A 27,411-nucleotide genomic window follows, 5' to 3' on the forward strand; every position below is an offset into this window, starting at 1 on the left:
ACCCTTCTTAAGTGTCTCAACAAATGATTTTCTCTGATTTTTTTTTTTTTTTTTTTTATGTCTACACATTGTGCTGTTTACACTGTTTCTTGGATGCTGCTAAACCTAGTACTATGAGAGTTTACTGCTCATTGCTTTCAAATTGTACTTTGATCCGACTTTGCTGCAAAAATATTCTCTTTTCAGTTTGCAGTAATAGGATGATTGTGTAACATAGAAACTCCCCATGCATACTTGGTGTTGTGTATAATGCAAGAGTTTATAAGAAATTTGTTTTAAGCATCCTTGGGATCTGCACAGCACATGTGGGTCCCACCTATTTTGGGACCGCTCCCCAGAGTTCCCCCATTTCTTACACTTACTACTGGTTCTTTTAGAGTTTCAGAAAATGTTATCTTTTCCTGAGCACCTGCCATTTGATGCTATTCTTTAAGGACTTTGAAAAAGTCAGACATATCTTTGCTACCTCAAGTGTTTGGTGGAGGTTTTCACTTTTGGGGAACACTTTTTTTATGCAGTCTACTGCTCTGGTTGATCCTGTGGTAGTCCACAACTTTAGTTGCAGTTATCCCTGCATTTAGGGATTCATTCTATTAAGAAACAGTTTGAAGGTCTTGCTTCAGTACAGTTTTGACTGCCAATCCCCACTGTTTGCCTTTACTGCTGTTGTGGGTTTGTGGATTGAATCTGGTCACTGAAATCTCCCTAAAAGACAGCAATTCTTCATTGTTCTCTGGTTTCATCACCATGAGTATGTTTTCTGCAACTTGGTTGTAGTGGTTTGTTATTGTTAATATTATAAACAATTATATAGCACCAACATAGTACGATTCAATACAGACTGGTGTGGAGGGGATGGTACATGTTAACTTGAAATTATATACCTGTTCTTATTTTCATATTCTGAATTATGATCTGATCAGAGAACTGTGGAGTTCTACACAATGTTCCAAAGGGGTTAGTTTTATTTAAAGGTTTTTAGGAAACTAAAGTTTAGATGAACATTCTTGAGTTTGAGGAATAATCCATACATGTCATTTTAAAGTAAAGCATCAGTAGCAGTTGACTTGAATTTATATATTTATACTGGAATAGTTTCTGTATAGCTACCACCCGTAGGGTTTTATGGATTGAAGTGATAGAAGCGGAATCATCCGTTGAGAACTTTTAAGCAACTTTGGTACCGAGTCCCTCTTTCTTATTCCCAAATATGTAAAATACAAATTTAAATACAAAAAGAGTGAGTGTCAAATCCCTTTAAATGTTGCAGCAGATGTGCAAAAAGAAAAATCTGAAAACCGGAAAAATCTGGTACAAAGAACTAACTAATGCTGTGCATACATGCCAGTGGCCAAATTTGTTAAACCTCTGCTTTCATCAATTGCTGGCTTTTTACCACAATGTGGATGAGAGGCAATTAAGTACTGTTCACTATCTGCCAGGAGGTTAGTCTGTCTTGGCAAACGTTGGTCAAGTTTATTGCTGTTCATGTCCCATTCGGGAGATATATCTATTTGTACTGGTGACTTATTTCTCTGCAGGCAGAAAAAATTATAAGAGTTGTCCCCAGTACATGAGTTAGGCGGAGATCTTCCAATGGAGACAGGGAAAATTCTCTAAGAGCGAAATTCATGTCCCTTTGCATTCATGTCTCTAACATCTAGTTGTATCCTTGGCATGGGAGAGAAATTTTACTCAACAGTAAATGGTTTTTAAGCCTCTCTCTCTCTCTCTGTGCTCCCTCCTTCCTCTTGGTATCCCTCCATGTACCACGTGACCACACCCTCCGAAGAAGCCAATAGGGCTTACTTTCGGGGGAGGGCTTATATTTCACCTTTGCATGATTAGCATGCTGGGGCTTACTTTCGGGGTAGGTCTTATTTTCGGGGAAACACAGTACGTACTAAATATTGGATTTCAATCGACTGGCCTTTTTTAAAATAAAAGTCTTAACGACCATTTCCATTAAAACGGATCCCTCTTGGGCATGGTGTTATTCCATTAGAAGTCTCCCCGGCTGTTTTGGACTGGCAGGAATATGTTCACATGATCCTGGCATAGTTTTGTCACTCTAGAACAGCTAAGTTGCCATTGTTACTGGGCCGGGTTACAGACTTTGTGTACAGATAGTTTTGTACAGTGGATAGTCCAATATAATGACACAGGAGGAGTCAGACCCTGTCCTACAACTCCTAAAAGAGGAAAAACGTGTGAACTTTCAATTTTGTAATTGTGTCTTGCAAATGTGTATTACTTGATATTTTTGTTTTCATTTCAACAGGCTACATAAGCCCTTGGATACTTCCAGTCCTGAGCGAGGCATCAAGACTCATCTACAGTCACTGAGCCAGCAGAGTTCTGGACATCCATTAAATAAGAAGGAGGTTCTTAATGGAAATGGAGAGAAAGAGGTAAATGTGGGAGAGAAAGTGGTATACGTGTATGCACTATATGAATAGTAGAACACAAAGTTGCCTATGGTTGCAATCCTAGTGAAATGACCAGTGCCTTTTTTTCTTATAATTACAGTAGCAAATTTATTTAAAGGACTGACCAGTATAGTATGTCAATATGATAAAATTAAGTAGCATGTTCATATTGCTTATACAGTTTTAGAAATATCTTGCAATTTTACACTTTGCACCACAATTTTTTTTTAATCTGGTTCAGTTATATGTAATTTTTTTAGATGTGATTTATGACCTCCAGTATAACGTCTGTTAGAGAGGGAAGTAAAGCTAGGATATTTGTGATCCATGAAAAGCAAGGGAGTTTGACTACCTCGCTTCCGAGGAGATATCTGTGCACAGATAGCTTGTAGTTTTGACATATTTAAAGTGTGTCTGCTTCACAAACTGTGTACACAAATTATAAGGCAGGCAGTGTCCGACATCTAGGAATGTTTCTGAATGTGTGGATACATTTATGCTGTGTGTAGGAGACATCACCCTACCTAGCTCAACAGAACCTATTGTGATATATAGGGCTAAGGCATCCCTTGGGGTGATCTGAATGCCAATTTATGTCTATAGCACAGCAATTACCTCGGACCTAATGTTTTACAGATGACAAATGTATATATATATCTATGTACACGAAATCACATAGGATTACACTGTCAACATTTATTTCTTTGTGTTGGGATTATAAAATGCATAAAGAAATGCTGCTCGTTTTGGCCGGACCAGACATATTGTGGTTATTTCTAAACTCAAGTTGGGCCTAAATATTCTATCATGACAGGTTACAGATACAGTTCGCTTATTGTTTTTGGCACATTGATTTAAAGGAAAATAAAGAGGCTGCAATGTTGCTGTTATAATTCTAAAAATACTAGATGCCTGGCTGTTTTCAGTCACTGACTTGGAAAAGGAGCATTTAGATTAGAGAAAAGTAAAGCTGTAATCAGATCTGTGCTGTTGGTTTGCTGGATCACCCAGGTTCACTGATGAAAGTGTATCTTCTCCAGCTTTGGAGAGCTCAAGCCCAATGTCGGAATAAAATGTTGGATTTCTTTAACTTTCATTTTTGTTTTTTTTTAGATTAGGGTTACCAGGACAAGTTTAGGGAGTGAATTAAAAAAATTAGGCAGTAAAATCTTGACAAAATGTTACACCCTTACCTATTTTGTCAAAAACCTAAAAATAAATTATTTAGAATTTTGCATCCAGTCATTAGAATTTATCTGATGGTGCTACAAAACTGGCAATAAATAAATATATATTATATTTCAAACAAGATCAAACAAAGGTAAAGTTAGAGCCTCAGAAGATCGGCTGGACACTTGTTTCATTCATCTGATGGCTTTCGCATCTGTAAGTTGTTTGACTGTTTGAGGAAGTCATGTTTCCAGGGCTTTGTCGGTCAATTAAAGGGTTTTTTTTTGGTTGGGTTGAACAAGGTCACAATCTTAGAACACATGACTATGATTTAAGGTGTTGTTGAAATTTTTTTCAAATATACTTTTTGTTTATAACATTTTGGAGTTATATAAGAAAAAAAGGTAGAAACAAAATCAGATTTGATTCTAGTTTGATGGGTTTATCTTTATTTGCAGGTGGTTTATAAAAATAGTGCTCCAACTTCCTTTGAATAGGGTAGCAAGATATTTTTTTTGGGTTTACATTATTTATTGGGGTTATATAGAAAGTTTATTTAAAGCCCAAGTTTCAGTTTTTCTTTTCTCAATTGTAAGCTATTGTCCAATTCCTTCACAGTATTGTTGAAGAACTTTTCATTCTTTTGGAATTTAAAACTCCTGATTTTATTTTTTTTTTGTTTTATTCTTCTAGACACCAGCACTTTTTATTTTTGTCTTTGTCCCACTCTCATATATAAGTGTATGGAGTGAAATGTTCAACATAAGTATAAAGCTGGAGGAGAGTATGCAGGCATCAACATTAAAATAATTTAAAAATTACCACTAAAAACACATTAACATTTGAAAAGGTTAATGAGAGCTTTGAACTTTGAGGAAGGGTTAGCACAAAGCTTTGCTTTAAATACCTAGAGCTCACTGCTAAGCTGCTTGTTTTAAAAAATATATATATTCTTGGGCACGAAGGGTGTAAAAGGAACTGGTGATCTTGCTTTAATTAGTTGCAATGTGCACTAGGCGAGGCCTGCATTCTTGTAATTTTTTTTTCATTTTTATATATGGTTATATGATTATAAATTCTATTTTTAATTAATTTATATAAATGTCTTCCCTGAAATTGGAAAAATTGTGCAATTTATAACCCATAAAGCTTCAAACTGGACCATGTTCTGAAGGTTTGAGATGTTATTTTTAGCCTTCATTTGAAAAACAATTTGTTTGGCCTTTTCACATGCGATCTATTATTTTGTATAGAGTTAGTGATTTCAGAAGTTTTTTTAATTACTCTAGCTTTTAAAATATGAATTTGCCTATGACTTTTGCAACACCAAATAAAAAGACGATGTAAAAAAATTATGATTCAAGCAGCTGCCTGGGAAAAAAAAACATACTTACAAAACATTTTACAAATACAGACATTCAGATCAAATTAAAACGCACGTTTTCTGAATATGGGACTGGATGGGAAGCATTCAGGGTTATAGAAGACTTCAGTGATTGGATAGGAAAATCCAACTAAACCAAAATACTTTTACCAATGGATCATTTAGGATCATTTTTTTGACCTACTGGGTATTTTGAGCTGCTAACCATGAACAGATAAAGAAAGTTTTCATACCTTTTCCCGATCTGTTTATTGTTATCATTTAATAAAAAGGATTTAGTTTCTAGCTTTATATTTCTAAAACACCTCACACTACAGGGAGGACCATACTGCACCTAGCTCTCTAGTTTCCTCCGTCACAGCATTTTGTATGGGTGTACACCCCTTCACATCTGGCTGTTACGGGCATTATGTGTATTTTGCTTTTTATTGTGTTAGGTTAAAGCATTGCATTCCTTTGTCAAAGGATGCTGTCAAAATGCAATGTCTACCCCCCCCCCTTCCTTTTTTATAAATGTGTTTGTGTGTGTGTGTAGTTATATAAAATGCAATTCAACACAATATATGTTGTTATATATTAGTGGCTTACAGTTGCAAAGTTTTATGGTCAATTAAAAAAAATAAAAATAAATAAATAACAATGTAGCCAAGTGCTGTAGATGAACGTCACGAAGATAATTGGAGCCACTTTGCGGATAGGCTGACTTGCCCGAAGTTTAAATTTTCATATTTTACCAGAGTACCGTATTTTTCGGACCATAAGACGCACTTTTTTCCCCCCAGAAGTGGGGGGAAAAAGTCCCTGCGTCTTATGGTCCAAATGTATCAAAATGTATCCTTCCCAGCTGCTGTCCCGTCCCGTCTCCTGTTCAGCGTGGCCAGAGTGACTGTAAAAAACTGGTGCGTCTTATGGTCCAGTGCGTCTTATGGTCCGAAAAATACGGTATACTTTTTAACTAATTCCCCTTTGGCAGTTGGCAACAAAACAGTTATTCCACAGAGGTAATCACCGAGACGTGATCCAATCTCCAATTACATTTTATTTAGAACATTTTAAAATTCATGTGATCAAAATGGATTTTATGTTTCGGTCAAAAATGTCTCTTAATCATTGCAAGATATTTTTTTTCTGAAAACACAAAATTCTTTGAAAAAGAAGAAAGATTCCTTTTAATTGCAATTGAATGCCATTGTCTTCCTGCTGGCTTGTTTTTTAAGTAAAATTGTTCACATTGTCTATGTGTCTATATCAACCCACAAGTGTATTCTCTGTAAAAGTTATAAAATGATAAAATTAAACATACTTGTGGAAGATAGTGAAAAAAATTATTTTACATAATGCAAGGTGTACAGTATTATGAATTTTAAAGAACATTATACTAACTGTAAAGCATGGTGGTAGAAATAGTTTGGTTTGGGGTTTCATTGCTGTTTTAGAACCTGAGCCGCTTGCTGCCCTTAGGTCAACTATAAATTCTGCATCATAATAAGTATGATTGATGTAAATGTGAGGTCAATTGTCAAAAAGTTGTAGTTGAGCTGGAAATGGATCTTTCAACGTAATGAGCCAAAGCACACTAACTAATCCACCAAAGAATGTCTCAAAAGCGAAAAATGGATGGTTAAAGCCTAGTACCAATCAGAAGCCTGGTTTGAACCCCACTGAAATGTGTGTGGGAGGATGGAGGTTTAAATTAATTTCTGCTTAATGTGGAAACACCGGCTTTTTAGACCAACAATGTTACTTTTTTCACAATAGTAAATATGTCTATTCAAATAGAAATAGAATTAAGGTTGACTTATACCTAGGTGGTATAATCAGGTGTTGATTTATGGTATGCATACAGTCTTGATGCATGGATTTGAAGAAAAAAAATGTCCTGAAATACTTACAAATCCTTTCACTAAAACATTTATTTCAACAAAAATCTTCCCATAAGAAAATAGATGCATTTTTTTACTTTTCTATGCATGTTTACCTGTAGAAGCCTTCTGACCGCTCCTAGGGCCGCCATCTTAGATTACATCCACTAATTAATTACCTTTAAATGTCTGTCTTAAAACATTTTAGGCATCCTTCCCTCTGTTCAGGATGAAGTCACACGTGTTGATTGTTAAACAAGTGCTGAAACATGTTTTAATCCTTCTACTTGTTTGATGAAACTGTCAGAACTTTTACTGACATCCTAAAACAGTAGCTTGGAGGGTGCTTGCTTCATAGGCTTCAAGAATCCTTGAATGGCTTGAAAATGTTGTTCACATTTACTGAACGACTGATTTAGACTACCGTTTACAAGATTTACAAAGTATTTTTGTTTGGCTTTTACTTGACATGCTTTGCTGATCATTCTATTTCCAATGCAGGACTTACTCGTATCTCGCAGTTGTGAAAGGGAAGCGGGTGAAGACGTTGGCCTTAGTATGTTACTTGCTCCACAAAACTACAGCAACAACAAGTAAGTGTTTTTCACCTAATATATATGTCTGTTGTGGAGCAATTATACCAGTATTCTCCCCATAAAAGGTTCCGGGTGGTGCGTCCGGCTAAAAGGGTCTGGGGAGAACACTGAAAAGTTGGGTCACAAACACTGAAGAGCTGGGTCACAATACAAGGGCTACCACCCACTTACAACTTTTTCCCACCCAGCCTGAAAAAAAGTTTCTGGGTTGAACACTGAAGATGATACATTTGAAAGACTGGCACAGTTGTAGTTGTTCAACAGAGCTTTATAGCTATGGATGAAACCAGTGCAACGGAAAAAAGTAGGTTCAGGAACCCAAAGATGCTGCAGTGTACGCATCTTCCTTTATCTGCTTCATTAATGTGAATTATTTCTTCCTACCTTGTTGCCTCATGATCACTAACCCATCAGTTATCAGATTATCAGCCATCGGAGAAAGCTCTGATATCTTGATAGCACCTCACGGTCAAACAGTGTGGAAAAAAGTATGGCAATTCATAGAATTCCGCTTTGAGGAGTCTACAGGGAATGTGCTGAATAGTCATTTGTCTTCAGCTTTTTTTGCACAGTTTTTAAAATACTGGTCCTCTTGGATTTCTTTCACTAATGGCTTGCTGCATAAAGTACATATTTTTTTAATATCTTCCTCTTTAACATATCTTTTTGGTTTTAGGCTGGTTAGTGCTCTCCTCCACGTTGTGCAGAAGCAATATGCAATTTTAAAGCAAGCCAATCTTCACACTCATGAGATGGATGCAGAAATACAGGCATTGGAGCTGTTGGCAATGGGAAGCCACATCATACTTGATATTGGTCAGGATAGGTCCCGTTCTGATGAAGGAGAAAAGACCAAAGTCAGTGAAGCCAACACCAGTAAGAGCCTGAAGGCAGATGACAGTCAACTGCCATCAATGGAAGGTAAGTCTGTCTCCAATTTGCTTCTTGCATGTGTGATCTTACTGAATGGCTCGTTGTGACAGGTAAAATTACCTTTTGGAATAGTTTCTGATGTGGGTAGCAGGTAGTCAGGCTAATATAACTGTGGCAGCTCCATGTGTGCACACAGACGCTAATTGTGGTTGCAGCAATTACCATAAAACCTTATATCTGAAAACATTAATCAAAAGCGTGAGAGCTAGAATAAATATAAAATAAATAATGTACAGCACAAATCGTAACAAGCTCGCTTTTGAATTAAATATTTACTGCATTTTTGTTCAATAATTCTTTCATCTGTCTCTATATATGGAGACTTTAGGACAAGGATACCCTACCATCATTCTTTCCTGGATTGCACTGTTTTCTAAATGTTTTCTTTTGGAGCTGGAAAAAAAATATTCAACAAAATCATCAATCTGGAAACCACATCTTGCCTAAAGCCACCAAAGAAGTCTTAGGTCAGCAACATGGCTGTTTTCAGTGGCACTTTGTGAACAATAGTGTTAGTTTTGTCTTAGTTTAGTTTTGGGTCTTCTGGCCAAATCTGAGCCAGTTTACTTTGTGGCTTGGATAGGTAGATAGATGGGGAGATATGTTTTTCTTTTTTCCTTATGTATCTGATGTGGGCTGAGCTTTTTATGGAGACTGAATGTTGCCTGTGTTTAGCTGAAATATCCAACCAATCCCACTCTAATATCTGAATAATATAAAGGCCAATCATTCTGTGTGGAGACAGGACAGCTCTAAATTTCTGACCAGATTAGCCAGGAATAAAATAAGAGATGCTCATTATATGTGGTTTAAATATGCTTTAAGTCTCTCCTCCTGTTGTGTCTCCTGAAGTTGATCTTGATCTTTCAGTGCCTGTGTCATGGAATTACTATTGTCATGTTAGCTGTCATTGTTGCTTAGTGTAATGATGTATTGTGAAGTGTCAGATTAATAGTGCTGCAGTTGTTTTAAAGCAGAGAATGAGCTGCTGAAAGATCATTAAGTGAAGTGAATGAATCATGTTTGGGAATTCAGTCAGTGAATTGGGGGGATTATAGATGGGAAGAAGATTAATGGCAGCAGTTCCCCGGGCATCAATTACAATGCCATACCATGCGTAGTAACATTTTTATGAATGCCAAGGCCATTGATCCTTGGTGCAGTGGGGTCTACTGAGTAAAGTTGTGTTTTCAGTTTAGCTTTCATACTGATACACAATGATAACATCACAACTGTAAAACAGTCAACTCATTCCCCATGGAAAACATTGAGGGAAAATCCTTGGCCCTTACACGATCAGGTCTAGATGAAGTCAGACATTTGCTGGAACACAGTTTGAAATAATTATGTGAACTGTTTCAGGGGACCTAAAAACCAGGTCGTCACAAGTTCTGTGCACTGTAATGTAGTTGTAACTATCATCTATATCTGGTTTGCTTTGCATTCCTTATTGTACTGTGCTATATTTTTCTTCCCCTTCCATATGTTTAGAGCAGAATTTTGTTTAAAGACACACCCTGCGTGTTAAAAAAATAAAAGCGTGGAGTAAACTAAGTTCCATTTTAAGTAGAAGACAGTCAAGAAAATTTAGCATGGTGAAGGGCATCAAAAGCAAATTAAGTGAAAAAATTATTAATGCAAAACAAACCTGATGTTTTTTTTTTTTTTTTTTTTTTTTTAAACAAACTTTTAGTAACTGCACAATTTTGGCAGCTGAGATGGGTTAGGACCCTCTAATGGATAACTTGACGGCTGCATATAATTTTAACTGTCTATATAATTATATCTACAGATCATTTTGATTTGTGGTTTTACATTGGGTCATGTTCACACTGGTCATGAAGTTGTGGTGCGTTTACCATTTCCTCATGCCAGGGAACCACTGCCTTTGGGGAGATGCTACCTTTATCTTTTTCCGGGACGGTAGCTCATAGAGAGTGAATAGGGTTTTTTTAAGAACCAGCACTGTGGTTCAAATGACTGAGTTATGGTGAGCTGTGCAAGATCACTCAATCCTGAAGCATGTCTGAACCTGGTTATGCTTTTTGTTTATCATCATATGCTCAGTTGAGTTTCCCATGTTTATGGCATGTTTGCTTTAAAAAACAACAACTGGAAAATAGGTAATAGGTTCTTGCATAAGTTAAACCCTGAGCCCTTGTGTGCGGCATATGCCAGTCTTGATTTGGGGAACAAGTCAAGCACCATAGTACACCCTTACACATTGAAATTTGCTTGGCATTTGGTGAGATGAATGCATTGCATTGTAAGTTATAATTTGTACAATACTTTGATTGATTGCTTCCCACGTTAAGATCAGCCTATAACGTTTTTTTATTTTATGGCGCAGAGTATAGAATTGTTTTAGTAGTGAGCTTCCCTTGTGTTGGCAAAGTGGAAACCAAAGCCTTATCTTACCAAAGTCTATACTTCTCCATGTCAAGCTATGGATTGATTTTTAAAGTGCTTTCTTTCTCTTTAGAAATTATTTCAGATGTACAAGAGGAGGAGCCTGTGACCCAAGCCCCACCCACCAAGAAAAGGCAGCCTATAAAACGCTGCAGGCGAGAGCTTCTTCCAGATGCCAGCCCCAGCCTTCGTAGTCCAGTTGTACCGGCAAAGAGAAGAAGGCAGGCAAACACTCCATGTAAAGCAGAAGCCATTCCTAACACCCCAGAGATCCATGTCAAAAGGCCCAGAAAATCGTCTATTCCCAGTCGTCCAAATCTGCGTTCTGCTGCGAATCTCTTTCCCAATAAAAACGGGGACTTGGCTCCTGCCAATGCTTCAAAACGATTTTCTCTATGCACTCCCAAGAAAATTACAAAGACAGCACCAAAGCTAATATCTCAGACTGTGACAAAAGGCAGAGTGCCGCTGGGGACCTCTGCTCTCCAAAACAATGCTTCTCTCCCAGCTCCAGCTGTTAGGGACATGAATACTACATTTGACCTTTCAGAGGAGGGCTGGCTAATGTCAGAAATGGACAAAACTGTCACTTTTGGACCCTCTGATTATCCTGGTTGGGAAAATGTTGGTGTACCACAGATTGACTGCACTTTCGTAAAAAGGTTGGTAACCCTGCAGTGCCTATAAACCAGGGACAGCACTCTCGATATTGTATCAGAAAAGTTGTTCATATTATAGTTAATGGATTGTACTCATACCCCCTTAAAGAAAATCCCACTCATACTTCTATGGTATGGCTTGCACTATCCCACTCATCCTTCTATTGTATGGCTTGGACGATGTGACAAAGGAGTAATTGGTCAGGCCTTCCACTTCCTTATAAAGTATACCTTGGAAAAAGGGGGCCACAAGGCCTGGGGGATGTTATTGCTTATCATGGCAGGATGTAATGTCATGGCTTTCATGTTTTTTTTTTTCCTCTGCTTGGGGTTGATCGCTGATGCTTTGGCTGCAATCTTGGAGGATGGTAGCATTATCATTTGGGGTAACAAAGTCAGAAGGGTGTACAAAAAAGTGTTTTCCAATGAACTAGGGTAAGAGCAATGCCTTTTGCTAAGTGCAAAGCAGGGCCTTTGTTTTTAAAAGATTAAAGTAGCTGATCAATTAATTTTAAGAGTAACATGTCAAACATGTCTGCCTTTGTTCATTTCTTTTACTTGGAGGTTTCTGGTATTAGTAGTTTACAGAAGTAATTTTATCTGTCAGTTTATCTCACAAGTGACAAGGGCACTGCAATACAAACTGAGTCTTAATCTTCTAAAGTCTTAATATTCTATTCTTCTTTTTTTAATATGTTTAAATATTAATAGATTATATTATCCTCGCTCTAAAGCTGAACAAACACATGTTGGAGTTGGTTGTTAACGTTTGCCTTATACAAGAAACTTATACAACTTATACATTTTTCTCCCCAGTTCTGAGGTTCCTGTATTCACCACCAATGGCCTTTCTGAAAGGGCTGCAAATACTGTTTTAAGTATTGCATCTGCAAAAACCTACTCTCAGCGGAGAAGGCGCTCTGTGAGGTAAGAAATGCAGCCTGTGCTTGTATTCAGGAACGAACTGCTACTTTTTTGCTTGCTATTTTAAAATCGAAAGACCTCCATTTACTGTAAAAATTTACTACATAGGCTGGTCATCACTGTACAAGTGTGTTGGCATTCTCCGGGCAAGAATAAATTGTTAAAGCCCTGTCTCTATAGTAATATTTTTAAATAAAGCTATTTAAAATAATAAAGCTTTATCTTCAGTATTGTGTAGTTGTACAGACTCCTCTGTTTAGAAGCCCCTGAAACACACTCCCATCGCTTTTCATTGAAAATAATTAGGAACTTCACTATTTCAGTTTCAATGCGGAATGCTGTGGTGCCTTTTGTCAAAGCATCCTTATATTTTCATAGAAGCTATTTCATTGAGTTGCGTTTAGGAAACATTTGTGTGTTTTTGACATTCTTATCACCCATACTGTAGTTTGCAAAGTACTTTTGTGCTTCTCCGTACTTCAAAGCTGTGGTTTTTAAAGCAAGAAAAATTAATCAATGCAGGATAAACGCATGCTGCATTTTTCACACTTCAGCGTAAAGCCTACATTCCTACTGTCTGGTCTGTTCTGACCCTGGGAAACCCAACATTTTTAGATGTGTCAGACTCCTGGGTTTGATGACACAGACAAGTAAGGCTTTATTTGAAATTATTATTAAGGTGACAGGGTCCTGGGTATGAACTTACTATGTATTTACCCAAAATAGTTATGTTTGTCTCACAATCTAAAATACATCTGGATAAGAAAATTAGATTGTTAGCTCTTCTTAGACATTGCTACATGTGTTCTGTATAGCACTGTGGCAGCCTTGTATACACTATAAAACATTTTATGAAATTTGATGGCAACTGAGTTTTTTTTTTTATTTTTTTTTTTTTTTATTGGAATTAATTATATTTTGTATTTTCTTATTTTGGAGAACTAAGTGACGTCATAACACTTTTATTTATCTTATTTTTTTTTTTCTGCTCTAGTTCATTCTCATCGCGTTTAAGCATTGGAACAGCCAGCCAAAGTAGAATTGGAAGGTTACAGCTTAGCACGGCAAAAAAGCTACAACATTCAAATACCATTGCAGGTAAGTTGCTCTATAGTCTGTATTTACAGTAGTAAGTATGTCACTCTGATGAGTATGGTTTCTATGTACACATGTATGAGGATGTAGATTTCTCTGACTTTATATAGTGCGTTATCGGGAGAAGCATATATTGGTTTAAATGATGTGGCAGTTGTCTATGCTTTTCCTTAAAGTTCTACCATTGTTTCATTGCTTTCACATGGAATCTGTATTAGTCAATGCAAATAGTGGCCCCAACTGGAAACATTGAACCTACTGTTCTACTGTCCTGTGTCCTTTCTACAGCATCCCATAAGCAAAAAAGGTATAAATGTCAGCCGGATGCCACCCAAAACTGACAGGTCACATTTCATGCCCACAGAACAGATTCTTTTTTAATTAATTTCTGTGGATGTCCTTTAACGCATAAGAACGGAGATGTGTGTGGTTTGAGAGACCTTTACTAAGGCAACTTCAGCACTGACTCCTGAGTCTGTGTTGTAAGGCTAGTTAATCCAAAAACGGAGGAGGAAAGGATTTAGCCTTTTTTGTAATTTGTCATTTTATCTGCACACATTCTTTTTCTCTTTATCAGAGCCAGAACTTTTGTTTACTGGGCTGCCCTGCATGGCCTCATCCTTTTGTTTTTTTTTTTGTATTGTGCCCTTCTGAGTTTCTTTCCTTTCTCATCCACAATGCTGGGTAGATCTTCTAATTTGAAATGTTTTGTCCCTAGAAAACATTTCCTGCAGCCCCAAAGGGCAGAATACCAAGAAGACAGGAAGAGGGACACTGGCATCTTGCCGATCATTAGGAGGAGCACCAGTGACTCGAATAATGCAGTTTGCAGCAGTCAAGTCATGAAGCCTCTACTCCACTGTCTTTTGTTCAAAAAAACTCATCCATCTGGAACGTCATATAAGTCCCTATGATTCCTTTGCAGCATGCTGTAATTTGTATTGTCCATGTGTAGTAGTATATTTAACGTACTGTTATTACATTAATGGCAGTATAGTCATTATATTATTAACTGGACACAACAAGGATTTCCTTGGCAGGTTTAAACAAGGAAAGTTTGAAACCTTTTTCTGTCAATGTGAGCTGACATGTGTTTACCATAAGCTGACCAAGTTTCAACAGGCTATTATGCCCAACTTAAGTTTTACACCTTTTTATCTTTAAAGTTCTGTACTGTTGTATATTACTTTTTTTAAAATCATATTTTACCTTTGAAAACTTTTAAATACCATCTTTTATTATTGGAATTACATTTCTTGCCCTCTGCTGGCATAAATGAGTAACGACCAAAACCCCCTCAACCCCAGTGTCCTCACAAAGACTTGTAGTGCTATGGAATTATAGCGGCTGCGTCTGGAAAGGCCTATTGCATTACAGCTGGTCAAACTGGTGCCAATTACTCTACATATTTATATTGGGACACATTATAGCAGGTTAAGTGTTATTATTATTATTATTATGACCTTGCTCTTACCAGTCCCCTGAAACCTTTTCCCATCAGTATTATGTGTGATGGTCACAGGCCTTGATATCATCACCTACAATGCGGGACTAATGTTGCCTTAATCCAAGCAAGAAACCAGAGGACCTAATCACAACCTTGGGCATCTGAGGGAAGAGGGGTGTGATGTCTGCCAGTGGAGCAAGGGATAAGATAAAAAAAAGGGAGAGTTCTTAGACTAAAATGGAATTTAAACCCTTTACAGTACAAGGTGAGTCCCACTGGCAATGGTTGTTCTTATTTATTCCTGGAGTTTAGCTTTAACTGCAGCAGATATAAAATCGGGTTTTGTCTCCTGCCAGACAGGGTTGTACGGTAAGACAGAACTGATGTAAATCTCAGAATTGGATGTGCAAAAATATAAATCCCTTGGCAGGTAAAAGCAGCCTTTTCTGTGTCTTTGCATTTACCTATTTGCCAGAGTTCAGGTTTAAAATATTCAGCTTTCAGTCTTCTGCATTGCATGTAGCTACCTAAAACACACTTGGGTGATTCAAAGAGAGGAAAATCTGAAGTTCGGCTGAAGTTACCTTAACTAAAAAACACAATTTAATAGGATTGGTGTATTCAGAATTGTGCAAAACTGAAGGTATATGCACGATCAGATGCAAATGAAACTGTAACCAAAAAAAGAAAGGATTTAGAACCCTTGAGTAGCTCATCTTTTATTTATGAATTTAAAAATTTTTAAAATAATATTATGAGCTTGTTACAGGTTCCCTAATCACATTTTAACTTTTGTATATTAACAATTTGGTTGCTGGGTAACTCCACCCCAATCTGATAGTTTTACATATAGGTTGACTTTTAGATTTTATAACCAGAGGAAATGTTTTTCCATGTATAGTTTTTCCTCTGCATTTACCAATGTTGTCTCATCAGATTGGGGTACATTGAGCCCCCTCTGGAATCTCAGGAACAAAGTTCACATGGGTGGTTTGAAGTCATGGGTTGTACAGCACTTTATTAAAAACTATCTGTGGTTCTGGTGCACAGCACCACATGGGCAATCACTTCTTTTTGGTGGCATAGTGTTCTCAATAGTTTTAGGGAATACTGTGTTAAGCTATGCAGGCAGCTCTTTACAGCTTGAGCCAGTTTGTCTAAAATCCTTTCATCACTGACATGTATAAAGAATGTAATGTACTAAAGAATTAAAGAAAAATGTGGAGATAAAAGTCAAAATGAGAGAATTAGTCATTACGTATACTTTCATTCAAATCTACTTCTAGTGGGACCTGTGTATGTGTGGCTCTTGTATGTATTTATTTTACATCCTGAAAGACCTCAAAGTAATCTTCCGGATAACTCCTTCATCTACCTCAGTGGCGGGTGCCATCTTTGTTCAACTTTTTAGGATATACTGATCCAGTTTTTTTTACTTATGTTATAGCTATATACCGTCAGGAATTACTTATACAGTCTAACAAAGTTACTAGGTTAATTTTTAACAGAACCCAATGTAAGTTATGTTTTTTTTTTTTTTTTTTTTTGTTTTTTTTTTACAATAGGGAAGGCATAACGGTGATGGCTTTATAACGCTCACCTGGTGTCAATCTGAGCTATATATGAAGTGTTATACAATGCTTCAAATGTGCTGGTGTACTTGATGCGGAGGACTATCATTGAAATTCTCATTTGATGCAGGTTAGAAATATCCAGGAGTATTTCTTTCTTGTGGTTTATAAAACTTTATTGCCATTTTTCTTCCTGTTATTTCTAAGCAATAGTCAATGCTGCCCCACTATACCATAGGGGTGCAAGAACAATCTGCCTCATGCTCTTAGCCCTAGGTTCACATCGTTCTATACTGCAAAAATGTGTAAAGGAATTTGTTGTAGCTCGCTGCAGCTTAGCTAGACATACTAGACATCAAGGAGTCTTTGTGTCCTAGTAGGTAAACATCTTAGAAGGAAACCTGTCATGGCATCTTATGCCCTGGACTGCAGGTTGATAGTACTGTACCACAGGCAATGGTGTTGGTTCTGGGGAACAATGCACTAGAAATGTCTGCCCTGGAACTAGCAATGCTTCCATAAATATCAGTCTCTAACACTGGATAAACACCTGAGCTGTAACAAATGAGAGCTCTCCCACCAGGTTTGCTTTCCTATGAAGCATTGCATGATATATATTCACTGGAGCACACATGTAATCCTTGTAATCAGGGTGTTCTTAGAGTTTAGAGTAGGGGAGCAGCTCAGCTGTAAAATACACACAAGGAAAATGCCTATATATGAAGCCACCTGATCGTGGTGCAGTTATGTAGGTCATCTCTTGTAATTTCCAGTATTCCAATAAACAAAAAGCCAGATCTGGCAATTTTCATCTCTGATTAAGCATGGTAATAACAAAAAAGCATATCTTCCTAATCATGGCTGGCTACAGACCTCTTCATCTCATTAGTCTTATTCTTGGCATTTCTTTAGTTTAGCACCAGACAGACAATGTTATCCGGGCAGACTGCCAGCATGACCAGCTATGTCAGCAAGTGTGTAGTAAACTATATACATTTCAGAAATATAACTGAGAATGTCAGTAATTATTTACAAATGATTACAGAAAAGCAACTCTTGAATGTATAATGGAGATGCTTCACTTCAAAACAGTTTGCAATATGTGGGCCTGGAACCTATTTATTACTACTTAAGAAGTGATATGCAGGACCGAAGATTGAATACATTATTCCTATTTGTGATTAGTTGCTATACATTGCTTTCAAACTGAAATTACTGTCAAATAGCAAAGAGTTTGTCGTACCCTTTGGCACAGTGCTGGAAACGTTTACCAGGAGCTTCAGTTGTAGATTTTACCTACTAGTGAAATTTTGTAGTCAGTATTAGTCTTCTGGTGTGAATTCCTCCTATTTTCCTAAAGAGAAGTCACTACTGCATGCAGGGCACTGGAATGCTTTGCCTTTTGCTGGATTCTGTGTAAGAACATATGCAGAATTTTCTTTCCAGTTTGAGGCTACAAGCTCAGCTGAAAAACTGAGCTTAGCTTGTGATTGTTAGGCCCCTAGGTGGGAGAGTCTTGAGATGAAGGAAATTTTCATGCTTAAAAAGATCTTCTACATGTACTGCACAATAGTAAAACTTTTTCAGGTGTAATGATTACACACAGACCTCTAATCTCTTGCCCTGTTGGGCTATGGACCTATTGGCCCACTCAAGGAAACCACCAATATTGCACGGTCTTCACAAATGGACTACAGTTATATGATCAGCAGGCTTGAATAGGTGGGACTCATTTTGATCCATCAGTCATCTGACTGATAGTTTTGACTTAAAAACAGGCAGCCCCTTTAATGGGAATTTTTCATTGGACTGAAACCTGACAAGGCTTTAGTACCTGTTTAGAACTACTATCTTTCTAGTAACCAACTACAAGCATGGGGCTTAAGTAGGCAAACGCCATGCATTGGAATTGATTACTGTCTGTAGTTTAAAAGAACCATTGAGTTTACCTGTTATTTCTAAAAGTTTGGTTGTTATGGAAATAAAACATTTTCTTAAAACAATATTTCAGAGATGAGTGCATATGCAACTCTTGATCAAAACATTTACAGCAAATTATTACAGGGACGAAAGAATATATTAACTTTTAAGCTAGTATGTAAATTTTGGTTGAATGTCATATGCTAAGACCAAGCAAACTTTCCAATTTTCTTCCAGAATACTAGATATTTCCTTTTCATGGTAGGTTTACAGTACAGAGAATGCAGAAGAAGGAATCTGTTTTTCCTGTTCCATAATACCTGCTGTTAAGGTCAGGATTGGTAGTGGGGTCTGCAAGGGCACCCAGAAAGCTATGAGATCATTTTGCATTTCAGGCTACCAGCATCCATTCAAAACTAAACTATCCCCTTAGGCTTGTTTTTGTATTTTTAAGTGATGACTGTGATGATATTTAATACATAGTATATGATGTATATATAAATCATTACATACCTTGCAACATCCCAAGTAAATCTTAAAGGAAAACAACTAGGAAATTGTCAAAAGGACATTTAGCGCAACTGAAAAATGGTGTCTATGATATGCATATATATATAGATGGGGAATAAGTATGTGACAAAACACATATTTTTTTACATCAAATTATGAAATATTACATTTAAATATGATGCAAGTAAAATATTTATCATATAACATTACCACTTGTAGAAACACATATGTACAGTTTGTTTTATTTGACCAAAGGGAGGATATTTCTGTATTAAAATCATATTTTGTAGCTTAACTTCTGTCTTGGTTGGGCATTATTGTGCTGTATGTTTTTTATAAGGATATGAAGTACTGAAGATACCTGCATGTGCATGTTATTGGTAACTTTTTATAAACTTAGTTAGCCTTGCAAACCTGTAAATATGATGCTACCATCTCTAAACTGTGTAAAAAAAAACTTTGTTTTATATATTTTTGTATGTTAGTCCATATAATTGTGCCAATAGAGAATATATACATTTTTTTGCCTTGTTTCCCTAGTTTATTTTCCTTTTTAAAAGCCGCACGAGTTATTGTCTAAAGCTAAATGATTGTTGAATAAATGAGCTTTGAAGACCTTGATTTTAAAAATACAACATAGGCCTTTTTTAAGAATAAATACAAGTTCAACTTATTTTAAGACAAATCTGTGAAACTGGCCTTCTATGAGAGTGTGTTTGAAACATTTCTTTCTCAGTAAAGTCTCTGTGGCTAAACACTATATATATATATATATATATATATATATATATATATATATATAAAAAATTTCTACTGTAAGCTTTGCTGGTGGTATTGGCCATTGACTGAACAAATTTGCACAAAAGGAGCACCTGATGGGTTGATCCTTCTGAATTTCTTACCTCAAAGATTTTCACAACTCCTATTGACTTCCCTGTGACAACACAGACTGCAATCAAACCCTCTCCCCACTAAACCAAAACTAGAGAAAAAAGTGTCTGTAGCTTTATGGGAATATTTAGTGATGACATGTAATGTAAAGGAACTGCTTGCTTTGTTTTATATTGTAGGTCACAAAATACCATAACCGTAATCTCTTTTTATAGGTGAGGTCAGAACAATTTGGGTGCAAAAGACTATCCAGAAAAGGATAATTGTAATTTTTTTCCACAGCTGGTGGATATCTCAGAATAATTCCAGATTTCCCAACTAATCCACAACCCAGGGCTGATAAAAACTTAATCCCAAATTCATAAATGTAAGAACACCAGAAATGGATAGTTGGCATTACCCTTTAGGTAGGAATTTTGTACACCATGTACAATGGTATATATTTGCTACTAGAATTATAGCATGAAAACCAGAGCAGAACTCTGTACAATTGCATGTTTCAATTAATTCAATGAATCTATAAAATATGCATTGTATGCAGACTGTTTACAGCATAGGTTTATAGATTAAGATGTTGTATCCCAAACGTTAACCCAATATGGTGATGTGAAATATAGACAGCATGAAGTGTGAAACAATAGCCTCCATGTATTCTGGTTACCATGATCAGTAAAGAAGTTTCACCCATGGTTCAGGTACTCCGTTTCCTGTGTGTTGGCGTTATAATACAGTTGGACTGGCACCCAGCTATAGCATAGAATGGTCATTGCACTGACCCACCCTAGGCGTTATGAGCCTAATAATGTCTGAACCTTGTATGAGTGGTCTAAATCAGCTGTCACCAACCTGTGGTCCGCAAGAAAATTTTGGTGGTCCACGACTCTGGCCTGTGCACTCCCAAGCAGGGTCAAGAGAATGACCCCTCTGGGGGTGCACCGGCCAGAGCAGCGGACCATGTCCCCTGTATGGACACAACCCGCCCATTTTTCCATCACAGGCCCAGAGCGGTAGGTGGGTTCTGGCATGATGTCACTGTGGGGGAAGTTTCTTCCCCTTTGGGTGACACACGGCTCACAACGCATGTGTGGTCCGGATTCTGTACATTTATTGGTCTGTGGGACCAAAAAGGTTGGGGACCACTGGTCTAAATAGCCAATCAACCATTCTCCAGGAGCCTGCCCTTCATTGTATAATTGACTAATTGCAACTTTATATTGTGTAAATGTAGCCATTGGTTTGCTTGGGAAATTTCACTTTACTTACTGTCTTAAAGATGAAGCAGAAGGAGTTCCCTACTTAGTTGTCAATCAAACCAGTATTCCCTTTGGACAATTTAGTATTTACTATGACTTTCTATCGTGCTGATCATAGTCACCACAACAAAAAGTGAATCTATCTCTCAGGAACAGAGATCATAGTAAAAAGTTGACCCAAAACTTAAAACAATTTGTTGGCTATACATACTTCAAAAATTTTGTTAAATTTATCAACAAGCTGCAAATGTAGTCAGTTAAAATGTTGCAATTCTTAACTGCAAACAAGAATTTTTTAAAATGTACATATACACTAATCCAAATCAGCTGCTAGGAACAGGCTAAATATCCGAAAACTGCATCAAATCAAATAAATATTTAAGGCATATGTAAATTATTATGTGCTTTACAATTGAAAGCTATTTTGCCTTCAGTGGTGATATGCATCTAAATGGTAATGTGTTTTACATGGGAAAGAATGGTAAATTTTTGTCAGATCCTATGGAACAACATGTAACAGATTTCCCTTCATTAAACGCTTATTTGCCTCATGTTCGGGCTGCAAAATTGATTTTACAGCGGCAGGTCCACTTAAACTAATGGTGTGTCTGGATGTGCCTGCCCCTTTCCTCTACAGAGCTGCTGGTAATAATATTGCCATCTGGGTCTGTGAACTGTGTGTCTTCCATTATGACCTGCTTTACATTCATAACCAAAGTGTGATTTCTGTTTTATCAAAAGCCATGTTTAACAGGACAATGTCTGCGTGGGGTTGTTTAATAAAGTTATGTGCTGCTGTATTTCCCGAATAGTTTTATGTATGTTTCTAGTTCCCCCACCAGTATCTCAGTAATGCTCTAATACAAAACAGCTGTTGGTAATTCTTTTTTTTCACTATATAGTTTAAAAATATGTTTCAAGACATTTTTAGACCTAGTTTTTGGCTGCTTTATTCTCAAAGTGTACTTCTTCATTTACTGTGGGATGTTCTGCATGAGATACTTTCTCTGCACCTTTAAAAAAGTATATTGGTCTTGTTTTAAACTTTAGTGTTTTTTAAAGGGCTCTTACCTTTAATTTGAAGTAACAATACAAACCCTTCTGTGCTGGATTCCATTTAAAGGTTTTATAGGTTTCTTTTAAGAAAGTAATTGAATGAGGTGCACAGCCTAGTGGCTTTTACTGGAAGACTGGTAATATATCATTTAGCTCACTTGTTGAGTCTGAATCCTTTGTTCTTTATCTGGCATACCCAGTTTCTGTTATCAAAAATAAAAAAGGCGATGATAGCTTCTCTGTTTAATATGGTTTTACAATGTATTTTATAGGCTAGATGTACACATTTTGGTTTTTTTTTCTTCTTAATAAAGGAGGGACATGACTTCAAACATTCCCTGGAGGAGAATCAGTTACTGCCATTGAAACACATGGATCTGTAAATACTCCACCAGGAAATATTTAAGGGAATGTCAGATTCCCTGCTTTATCAATAGAGTCCTTTGAGGTAGTGGGAAAAATAAAGTAATTTGTTTGTTTTTTTACATGCAGTAAGTTTAAAGTTTATGCATTCAGGAAGATCTGCAATAATTGTCATTGGAAACGAACAATTATCGACCGACTATCGTTTGACAATCGTTAATCGTTAAAAGTGCTCAACGATGCTGATGAACGAGGAATGTCGCTGGAAACGAACGTCCTGGCGGATCTTTTTGGGGGACATTCGTTCATTATCTAGTGTGTGTACGGTCGTTCAGTGATAATGGATGGTTCCACGGTACACGTCAGTTCCTGCATTGTTCAATCGATTGTATTTAGTGTGTGTACATTATTGGTGGATTATATTTGAGCAATCGTATTGTTAACCTATGTACAGGATCGTGCACTATACGATCGTTCAAAATAATCATGGATAGGCAATGATCTGTCGTTAGTCGTTCGTTTTCTAACGACAATTGTTGCATGTGTGTACCTAACCTAAATCTTTAAATCAGTGCCCTGAAGTAGCCAATAAAGGGTACAACAAACACACCACATTTTCTGCATTATTTGATGGCTAACATAGTCCAGTACTCTACTAATGGAATATGTAATAAAACAGCTCTCTTTGGAGCTGCTTTGTGAGTTCAAAGACATAGGCCATCAGCCTTTGCAGATGGTATGGACAAACCACACTTTAAGTACATGGTTACCTGAAACCATTGATGATATCCAATGGTGTTGACTGCAGATTTTATGTTTTGGGGCCATAAGTAATAACTTTTTGCAGACCTGGCACAAAGCTCTTAAAATACCATGCCCTTTTCCTACATTATTCAGAACCAAGATATCAAGGTAAATAATATCAATTTCTTTGAAATCCACCAGCGAAAATATAATAGTTGTGTGCTTGCAACTGTCACGAGCAAATGAATAACCCTCATAGGAGGTCCCATCTGAGCTTCCCATGACCAAGTTTTTAAAATCTTAAAAGTCATTGCTTCCATTCCTCCAATGAATGGATGATCCATATTCATTTAATATTTCATTTATGCCTATACAATTATACATGTAACCTTCTGAAGCCATCTGAATTGTACACTACCACATTATTTCATTAACGTCCAAACCCCTTTTATCTTCAGTTTAACTATTGCTTCATATTGTTTTAAATATGAGAAATGTTAATACATGCTTATAATGACACATAAAACCAATAATTCCCCATGGTGTACCCATAACATCCCTTCTTTCTTTTAGAGTGTAGCTTTAAGCAACATTTTTTTTTTGCAAGAGTTTCATTAGGACATGTGCAAGGTGTGATGAAGGGAAGGGCTAAATAATAATTGTGTTTAATAATGATGGCGTGTCAAATAAAAATTCTAGAGTTTTAAGGCTGCTGAAGGATATGTGTGTTTCTGTCCAATCTGGGTGGCGCATAAATAAAATTGCTGCTCTGAAGACCTCACACTCTTACTTCATACAAATTTGCTCTTACTTGTAGAGCAATGCGTATAAAGGCCTTCCAGCAGCAAGGGATTAGGGAAGTAAATGTTACAAAGTTTTCTTCATCAAATGCTGCTTAGCTTATAAAGAATGTATAAATGTATTACTAATATTAGTAATCTTCATTTAAAAACAACATGATTTTAGCTATTTAAACTCTCACTCACTTTTACAACACCAACGTACAGTATATGATCACAGAACACTTTAAAACAATTAAATAAACTCTAGGATTTATTTTGCCCTAACTGAATCTACAGTATGATTGTCACACACAACGCTGTCAACTAGGACCAAAGAAATACAACAATAAAAGGTATTTTTTGCACCTTAAGTTACTCTTGTGCGTAGAGTATATCTACAAAAGCCCACATTTTGATTATCAACACCAAAAAATCTTTCCTCTTTCTAGTTGGCACTAAAAGCAATCTTTCAGGTCTTCTGCTCCTTTTCGCTTCCATTAAATAGAAAAAAAATAGGGCCCTACAGAAAATGAACCCATTCTAGGTGTAGACCAAAAACATTTGTTCATGAAATAAAATCATAAATACCTTCAGTTATTAAATATCTATTTTAGGGGGCCCCTATCAGGTTACTTTTTGTTTTCTACACTGCATTACAAAAAATGGGAAATAGGAGGAAATGTTCATCACGAAGAGTTGTCCAGACTATAGTTGTCTCTGTCCTATAGCTCTTATGACAAGTTGGGTTTCCCATAATTCATCTACATTGGTGGTTAGTGGAGATGGAATCCCTTACATTAGTGCTCAGTAGAGAAGGTTCCTCTACCATTTGTGCTCAGTGGGAATGGACAATTTTACATTGGCACTCTATGATCCCCTCCACGGCTGAAATATTTATTGGAGTTGGTGTGCTGAAAGAACAAGGTGTTGATGTGAAGAGCTGCTGACTTTCTTAATAGATCACTCATTCTGGCAAAGGTGGGTACAGAGGTAATTAAATACTCTAGTAGGTGATGTTGCCCTTGACACTGTGCACAAGCAGTTGGTAGCCATTCAAAACCAAAATGTGAAGATAAACACATTAATGAAAGCACAAAAAGCCTAAAGAGTAGAATTACTTATCTCAAAATGGCACAACATGATTGATATGTATGCTGTACATTTTGATGTGTCAATCTATTGTATCAGTTAAAATGAAAACCTAATAAAAGTGATTTAAAGTAAAATAGCGCAGCATAGCCAAAGTCATGTGCTTAAAGATTTATAATTGCTTATAAAAGAAAGTACAACTAAATAATATCAGTAACACTTTAAAACTAAACATAGTAAAAATAAAAAGATGTAGGAAGTAATGTTTCCCTTCCATTTGTTGCCAAAGGGCCTTGTCCTGCTGGAGCTTGTTTACCCCTACAAATTGTTGTGCTGTAGGCATTGGCCTGTTTGACTTTTCCACATATATCTAAAGCTTTTAGTAAACATATTAAGGATAGTGGAGGCAGTAGATTTATACATTATTTTTTATTCTTAGTAGTTCTCATTATCACATATATCAGTAGTGTACCCCACCCACCCACACAGCGAGAGCAAGCATGCTCAGCCAATACCACCACTTGTATCTGCGTACAACTGCAGTGTATGATTTGTGCCAGTCTGGAATGCTAATAATGATAGCAAGAATTACACAGTTACGGGTGCTGCCCAAAGGCTGTTTGGCAACTATCCAAAGTCAGCAATATGGCAACAAAACCTGTAATTAATTAGTTTTTAAACATCACAAAAAGTATGGGGAAAACTGACTGCTTCAGGCAACAAGGATGTCCCATTCACAGATGTTTTGGCTTTTTTTTTTAAATATTAGATAACATTTCTACGTTTCTGATTTTTATGTATATACTTTGCCTGTTTACAATAGTATTAGTTATTGGGTCAGTCAAAACAGCATCACTTAGAGATTAAAGGCTATGAGTGTGGTTAGATATCAAAGACAGATGCTTTATTTCACCCAGAGAATGGTTACCAGACCATTAGACAGTGTACTTGGTCCTGTGCAGTATGTTGACCGGACAGGCTCCAGAGAGAACTTACAGTTGCTCCTATTGAACTAAGGGAAAAAAGTCCAAGTCGGCTAATTTCTAAGGTGAATACAGGCTTTCCCACAGAAACTAGTAGCTGATCAGTTTTTTGACAGAGGACATTTATATACAGGTAGTCTCCGGGTTACATATGAGATAGGGACTGTAGGTTTGTTCTTAAGTTGAATTTGTATGTTTGTAAGTTGGAATAGGTACATTATTTTAATAAATGCAATTAGGAAGGATGTTTGTTTCAACATATTATTAGCCAGCATGGTGTTGGTTACTGTATAAAATCCTCCTTGTGAGCTAATCACAAACAAAGCAAAAAAAAAAAAACTTTATGGAGCCTAGACATCCATTAACTTCTGGAGCAAGCTGTACTTTGATAGGCAAAAAAAATCGATTGCAGAGTTTGTCTTGGTCATTAAAGAGTTACAGGAGGCTGCAGAGCTCCCCCACCCCCCCAAGATCACCCAAAACCTCAGCTGTGTTTAGCAAAAGATTTCTTCTGCATGTTTTGCAAACAGTCTCCTCCCCCGTCCAAGCCTCCATCCTGCACAGGAGCGAGCAGGGACGCCATTCGTATCTAGGAGTCGTCTGTATGTTCTGTTCTGATGCACTTGCTCCCATGCAATGACACAAGAAGGTCCAGCCTTACCACTTAACACTTTGTTATTTGGATACACTGTGTATATTTTTAAATTATTATATTTATGCCAAACGCAGGCTTTTTATATGATCTCATCATACCAAACGTCTATGTTGTGGAAAATAAGATAATGGGTAGTTCTGACTAGTACTGGCCAAGACTGACACAACTCCACCTCCATAAAAATGCTATTAGTTGTCAGCCTACAACAAAATAGATACAGAAACCAAAACAACTAAATAACACATGGGATGTAAAGACAGTAATAAATAGTAAAATCCATGAATTAAAGTTTGTATCAATTTTTAATAAAACATCAATAAAAAGAAAATTGCATTTATTAAATAAAAAGTTTTAACATTTTAAAATCATAACATAAAATCCTTGTCATTAGGTGAATATGTGACAACTAATACATAGGTATCTCTTGTTGGTGTAGTATTCTCCAAGTGTTTTGCGGAACCCCAGTCTGCTTCCTCAGGGGATATTTTGTCTGTTGCTCTCCCCCTTCTATACATCACTTGACATACCCAGAAAGAGTCTCAATGGCCGCAGGGCAAGTAGGGAAGCATAGAGTATGATACAATTCATAATTTGTGACCGGTACTTCTCCATGTTTACCATCCAACTTTTCATTCTCTCGTGCATCAATCAATATGTTTCCAGACTTTGAGTTTAACTTCAAAACT

At 36.8% G+C, this 27,411-nt stretch overlaps 1 protein-coding gene across 1 annotated transcript in view; it reads left to right on the top strand.

Annotated features, from left to right (window-relative positions):
• KIF18B (kinesin family member 18B) overlaps positions 1-19,526 on the top strand; it is a 37,123-nt gene extending 17,597 nt beyond the window's left edge. Inside the window, exons 10-16 of the mRNA XM_072426150.1 lie at positions 2,282-2,411; positions 7,347-7,438; positions 8,118-8,362; positions 10,857-11,445; positions 12,259-12,369; positions 13,361-13,464; positions 14,180-19,526. Coding sequence (XP_072282251.1) covers positions 2,282-2,411; positions 7,347-7,438; positions 8,118-8,362; positions 10,857-11,445; positions 12,259-12,369; positions 13,361-13,464; positions 14,180-14,307 — 1,399 coding nt within the window. The 3' untranslated portion in view covers positions 14,308-19,526. The remainder of the gene's footprint in view (positions 1-2,281; positions 2,412-7,346; positions 7,439-8,117; positions 8,363-10,856; positions 11,446-12,258; positions 12,370-13,360; positions 13,465-14,179) is intronic.
• Positions 19,527-27,411: the final 7,885 nt, after the last annotated feature.

This window comes from Pyxicephalus adspersus, chromosome 11 (genome assembly GCF_032062135.1).
Source record: "Pyxicephalus adspersus chromosome 11, UCB_Pads_2.0, whole genome shotgun sequence".
Classification (NCBI taxonomy): domain Eukaryota; kingdom Metazoa; phylum Chordata; class Amphibia; order Anura; family Pyxicephalidae; genus Pyxicephalus; species Pyxicephalus adspersus.